Source organism: Pseudoliparis swirei, chromosome 2 (assembly GCF_029220125.1).
Source record: "Pseudoliparis swirei isolate HS2019 ecotype Mariana Trench chromosome 2, NWPU_hadal_v1, whole genome shotgun sequence".
NCBI classification, from domain to species: domain Eukaryota; kingdom Metazoa; phylum Chordata; class Actinopteri; order Perciformes; family Liparidae; genus Pseudoliparis; species Pseudoliparis swirei.
Window position 1 is genome coordinate 3,932,952 of NC_079389.1, and position 6,638 is coordinate 3,939,589.

The 6,638-nt window shown below is 45.6% G+C and overlaps 1 protein-coding gene across 6 annotated transcripts in view; it reads left to right on the forward strand.

The window, feature by feature from the left end:
* ppp2r3b (protein phosphatase 2, regulatory subunit B'', beta) overlaps positions 1-5,959 on the forward strand; it is a 39,339-nt gene extending 33,380 nt beyond the window's left edge. For 2 of the 6 annotated variants that reach the window (XM_056439086.1, XM_056439110.1), the window contains 3 exons: positions 1,295-1,413; positions 1,828-1,934; positions 3,400-5,959. In XM_056439086.1, coding sequence (XP_056295061.1) covers positions 1,295-1,413; positions 1,828-1,934; positions 3,400-3,538 — 365 coding nt within the window. In that variant the 3' untranslated portion in view covers positions 3,539-5,959. Of the gene's footprint in view, positions 1-1,294; positions 1,414-1,827; positions 1,935-2,041; positions 2,364-2,554; positions 2,717-3,399 lie in introns of those variants that run through there. The other 4 variants (XR_008834610.1, XR_008834611.1, XR_008834609.1 and 1 more) reach the window with 4 other exon arrangements.
* The last annotated feature ends 679 nt before the right edge of the window (positions 5,960-6,638 follow it).

Consider the following 6,638-nt stretch of genomic DNA (forward strand, 5'->3'; position numbering starts at 1 on the left):
CACACACTAGAACGTCCTATCAGTTTCCGGCGACATAAAGATGAGCGGCGCGCTGACCGGTGCCAGCTGTTGGTGTCGTCCACGCTGTCAACTAATCCCCTCCAGCACTTTATCCCCGAGCCATTTGGAAGACACCGGTCCCCTGAATGTGACCCTGGGTCGGCCCGGTGCTCTGCGGCACGAGTGGAGCCGAGTAATACGAGATGCAACTGCTTCTTACTTTAAGGTTCCCCCCAACAGTCGGCCCCGCCAACGTTTTCAGAGATGGATAAGTCTGTTCAGATGTCTGATTGAATGTGATATTCTTTGGGGGAACTCCGGTCCGAGCTGCATGTGAGATGTAGATGTTACATTTGGTGATGACGTAATATCCTGACCCGCTGAGGCGGGCCGGGTTCTCCAACCAGAGGGGGTCTTGAATACTTCAATGTCGTGGAATGCTAAACTCGATTCTCTCACCAGTGGAAAGTCTCCTTTCTGTTCTCTTCAAACAAAGATAACACTCTTTTTTTTTTTTTAAATCACTACATTTCAGAAATCTATCCGTTTGGGTTCATAGTTGATTTTGAGACTTCGGTTCATCCCTTTGAAAGCCCGCTTGTGTCTGAAGCAAGTCGCGGCATCTTTGAGGTCGGGCAAGCCGGCGGCGGCCTCCAAGCATCCGGCGGGGCTCCGCCCACTCTGGAAGTTCCAGATTGGAAGCGCTTGAAAAGCTTCCGCTGGTCGAGCTTCCGCTGGTCGAGTCTCTGCTGCCGGCGGCCGTGAGCCGCGGAGCAGCTGCACGAGGAGAGCAGGAGGATGTTTTAAAACCAGCTCCGTTCATCCTGATTCTGACTCGCCGTTTCTAAAACGGGTTGGAGGAAATTGATTTATATCGAGAAGCATTTTGTAATCGATCCGGTGAGAATTCAAACATTTGCCGGTTTTTCAAATCTGAAAGATGTGCTGCCACATGTTTATAAATAGAATATCTTTTGTTTTGTTGTTGTCAAGCAAAATTATTTAAAGAACTTGACGGAGCACTTGATAACTTGTTAGACTTTAAAAAAACATTTGAGACTAGATGAGTCATTTAATTGATGCAAATGATTGACGGATTAATTAAAAAATAAAAGCAAGAATTTGCTGGTGGCCATTTTTTCACAAATTGTGTCCCAGACGTTTAGCAGAAATAGACAGACGCTCATAAACACGTCTCACTGCAGGAGGAGGTCTGCTGGGAACCCCCACATCTGGATGAGCAGTTTAATAACCCATAAAGCCGTAACTCATCCGTCCCCTTTCGGCCCTCCAGGTAAGATCACCCTGCGGGACCTCAAGAGATGCAAGATGTCCCACATCTTCTTCGACACTTTCTTTAACATCGAGAAGTACCTGGACCACGAGCAGAAAGACCCGTTCTCCATCATACGGGTACGGTTGAACTAGTGTGTGTGTGAGTGAGAGAGAGAGAGAAAAAGAGAGAGAGATAGTGTGACAGAGAGAGTGACTGAGTGAGAGTGAGAGAGAGTGACTGAGTGACTGAGTGAGTGAGAGAGAGTGACTGAGTGAGTGAGAGAGAGAGAGAGAGTGACTGAGTGAGAGAGAGAGTGACTGAGTGAGAGAGAGTGACTGAGTGAGTGAGAGAGAGTGACTGAGTGAGAGAGAGTGACTGAGTGAGTGAGAGAGAGTGACTGAGTGAGTGAGAGAGAGTGACTGAGTGAGAGTGAGAGAGAGTGACTGAGTGAGAGTGAGAGAGTGACTGAGTGAGTGACAGAGAGAGAGAGAGTGAGTGAGAGAGAGAGAGAGACTTCCTGTCTGGATCACGTTGCTCGTCCTGTCTTAAAGGAGATGGAGACGGACGGCCAGGAGCTCTCAGACTGGGAGAAGTATGCCGCCGAGGAGTACGACATCCTGGTGGCCGAGGAGGCCGCCAACGACCAGTGCAACGACGAGTAAGTGGAACACTCATCTCCTCCTTTCCTTCACCTTGATTCCTACTCGCGAGCTTAACAAAAATCTGTTCATTGTGCTTCTTCCAACTCCAATGGAACGACTCAAGAGAGCTCACTCACTGGCGTAAGGAAACCTTCTGATGTCCCACAGCTCCCAGCGGCTACTTCCATCTCACCCCCATGTGGACACCTGAAATATATTACAATGTTATTAGTTGCTGGTACAAATATACCCCCAAAAATTCAGCTTTTGAAGCCTAACATTTTATTTAATAACTGGCTAGATTTATTTATTTCGATGGAAGGATTTATTTAAAGAAATGGATGATATAGTCGATGTACATCCTTGTCTCTGATTGGCTGTTCCAGTTGGAGGCACACATGTGACAAATCATGTGATCTATTCAAGTTGCTTTGATTCCTTTTGCAGTAAGTAGGAGTTAATGTCTCTTTTGTACTTTCCAGTTTGCCTTCAACAGCGTTGCTAAGTGTCATAATTTTTTGAGTTTGCTAAAAAAACTTTTTATTGTGCAGCTCTTGTACAAACACGTATAAAGTCAAGAGTGTTGTGGTTATGAAATGTGGAAGCGTGACACTTTATGGACTTTATGTCCTGGCAGGAACAGCCCAGTTGTAGTAGATCAGAGTCGACTGCAGGCCGGCAGTGACGGTTGAGGTCAGAGGTCACGCGTCCCGGCCGGCAGCAGAGCCGTGGTAGATGAGGCCGACGGCGGGTTGTTGTGTGGCGGTTTTTAGGAACACCGCCGACTCCTAAAAGACAGGTAAGACACCCAGGGAAGGAACCAGCAAGGGACTAAGTGTTCTCCTCCTCCTCCTCTCCTCCTCTAGTCCTGAATCACACTTCTAGCTTCTGCTCTCACCCTCCCAGCCAATCAGAGCCTCCCGTTGACATCAGACAGATGTTTGGTCAGAAAGCACACGTGTCTGAGAGCTGGGAGTCTGTTTTTGAACTGGGCTTTCTGTGTTGTTCTCCTCCTCTCCTGCTGTCCGTCCCTTCTGTGCCGCTCCTGTTGTGCCCTCCGGTTGAAAATCTCCCGTCTTTAAAGGAATAGTTTGACAAACTGGGAACTTTGAAGGAGATCGGCCCCGCTCCCATACTTGCATGATTAATGAATAATAGTTAGCTTAGCACAGATACTGGAACACAGGGTAACGGAGTTAGCCTGGCCGTGTGAGAAGAATCCTCCAAGAAGCAAACTCCTCACCAAAGTGTAAACCCCAGGTTGTTACGGTAACGGTCTTGATCCTGACCTTGAGCTGGGCCTTTGTGGTTCCAGTTTGGTTTGAATCTTTAAAGGGCCAGTAGGCGTGTTGTTGTGTGACCTTCTGAACAAACTGGCTTTGAGCCGAATATGCGTCTTGTTCCCCCGACCGTCAAACTGTTCCACGTGGACCGCGTCCGAACGACCCCGCCGCTGACCCGCTCCTCCGTGTGTCCGTCTAGGTACGACACGGCGCTGAGCCCTCTGGGGCAGCACATCTCCGCCGAGCTGGGTCTGACGAAGAGACACTTCTTCGAGATCCCCAGTCCGCACTGCAACCTGGACCTGGAGAAGTACCAATGCGAAGATGACTTTGAATGACGCCCCTCCCCCGCGGCGTCCTCCCACCAGCGGCGCCAGGGAATGAATCCCACCCAGTCTGACTTCGTGATGTCACACGCCGACCGTCGATCGACCCCACTGCGCCAACGCGGGGGGAAAGAAAGTAGTGTGTGTGCTTTTTTTAATACATGTTTGGGGGCCGAGTGTTACGTCACCCGACCGCCGGCTGCGTGGTCACATCCACGCCGGCAGCTACACGTCTTCACACAGCGCAGCTCCCTGATTGGTCGGGCAGAAAGAAATAGATTCAGGTTTTTTTAGACTCCTCCTCCTCTGAAGTCTTTGGCTCACGTTACGTTCATCCAGAGAGAACGCTTTCTGGAGGCTGTAACAGGCCTTCAATGTAAATGCCAAACAAGCCACCGCTGGGCCTGCTCCACACACACACACACAGAGAGCTCACACTGCCACACACACTGTATATTGTACAGGTCTGTACTCATTATGATAGAATGTCTTTATGTGTGAGATGGGTTTATTAAATTATTAGAGATGAATTTATAAATATCTGTAAATATTTATTTGGTGCTTGCTGTGTTGTAAATGATATGGGGAAAAATGTTTTGAGACAAAATTCTTTTTTTCCTCTGTTATAAAGTACTTATTTTGAATGTACTTTTGACGGAACAAAAGGAACCGATTTTAAAATGTTTTCTTTTCTTGAATAATAAAGCCGTGGTTATTGGAAGAGTAAAGACGAGACTGCAGTTTGATTTCATCCATCGAGTGAAAACCGGTTTGATATATTCACAAAGACATAGATGCAATAGATATTACAGCTTGGCAAAATGTAACTGGACTATTTATATTATATTTAAATTAATTTACAGGAATACACGAGTAGATTTTGGCAAACTTTAGCGATAATAAAGTGTCAGGCAGGACAATAGAACATAAATCCTAAAGGACAATTTGACAAATCTTGGATCTGAATGATCCAAATGTAAAAATAATGTTCCACTCAGGTACAGTATGGAAGTGAAGATGGGGAAAAGCTTTACACATGTAGCCCTGATAATATACTCGCGATTATCATGTAGCGTCACACAAGTGAAACGGTCATGACCGATTAAGGCCACTACGATCTCCAGCAACGACCGTGGTTGGTGTGCGTGTGCTAGGGTGTGGTGTGAGTGGATTTGTGTTATTTGTTTTAATTGTGATATTTATTATTTTTGTTGTGGTGGTTGTATTTGTGGTATTGTAGAGGTTCTTAGGAAGAGAGAGCGAGTTATATACATTTTGTGGGTTTTCGTTGTATGGGGATTGGTGTTTAGTTTTGTTTTGTTTAGTGAATAAATATGCTGTGGCGTGCATTATGAACCGGTTGGCTGCACCGTCCCTCTGTTAAACACAACCCAGGACCCCGCCCATCGTATATTGTACAGAGCTACATGGGCCGGGGGTTACACACATATTGATTCACTCGGTCCTCTAATGAATACTTGAGTCTGACATTATTTGAATGAGGATAAAACATTTCTCTGTTTACAAACCCCACGAAAGCAATTCCCATTTTAAAATATCAAATCTTTAAACACTGATCACAAATGTATCATTTACTTTATACATGTGTGTGTGTGTATGTATACAGTGCATCCGGAAAGTATTCACAGCGCTTCACTTTTTCCACATTTTGTTATGTTACAGCCTTATTCCAAAATGGATTCAATTCATTATTTTCCTCAACATTCTACACACAACAACCCATAATGACAAAGTGAAAACTGTTTTTTGCTAATTTTTGCAAATCTGTTAATAAAAAACATAACATTTACATACGTTTTCACAGCCTTTGCCATGACACTCAAAATGTAGCTCAGGTGCATCCTGTTTCCACTGATCATCCTTGAGATGTTTGATTGGAGTCCACCGGTGCTAAATTCAGTTGATTGGACATGATTGAGAAAGGCACACAGCTGTCTATATAAGGTATCACAGTTGACAGTGCATATCAGAGCATAAACCAAGCCATGAAGTTCAAGGAATTATCTATAGACCTCCGAGACAGAATTGTATCGAGGCACAGATCTGGCGAAGGGGACAGAAAGATTTCTGCAGCATTGAAAGTCCCAATGAGCACAGTGGCCTCCATCATCCGGACATGGAAGAAGTTTGGAACTAGTGATGGTGAGATGAAGCCTCATGAGGCATCGAACCACTTCAGCCAATTGGTTCGAGAAAGGGTTCATTTCTCGAAGCTTCATGTGCTCACGAAGCCACCTACTGGCCAAGTGCATAATCACAGGCAGCTGTATCTGAACCACATAATGTGATGCATTGCATTTTTGTGTCTGTTATGGCTGTTGGGAATGACTATGAATTACAAAAATGTATGACCAAATCATTTCTGTACATAAATTATCACATATGTGCATAATAAAATATTTTTTGAATGTATTCTGTGTGTGTAAATGTTCCCAAAATGGTAGTATCATATGATATGTCAGGTTGTGTAATAATGTTATTATGTCACTAGGAAAATGGCATGGGCAGAGGACAGTGAACGTGTGTGTGTGTGTGTGTGTGTAGCTAGGAAGAGGGCACTGAATATGCGTGTGTAACTTGGACAGTGATGTACAGGACAAGGGACATTTTATTCATTTTTATTCAGAAATAACAGTTTCTCAACAGTTCCATCTTATCACCTATCCTTCTCTCCTCACTCTCCTAACTCTCCAAACTATCTCTCTCTCTAAACTCCAAACTCTCAACCAACAACCCACATGTTGAATGGAGCCTGAGGGGTTTATATTGCTGTCAAACCTCCCGGCAATATCAGAACCACTTCCCGAGTCACGTGGCTTCGGACGTCATCATTTTTGGCTCCTCCCCTAAATGAAGCAAGCCTCGATACGCGCTTCGAGGAAACGCCCCCTCCATTACTCGACACACGCTTCGAAGTGTCGGCACATCTCGTAACAACACTATTTGTAACCACCAGGACTCTTCCTAGAGTTGGACGCCCAGCCAGACTGAGCGATCGGGGGAGAAGGGCCTTGGTCAGGGAGGTGACCAGGAACCCGATGGTCACTCTGACAGAGCTCCAGCGTTGTTCTATGAAGAGAGGAGAACCTTC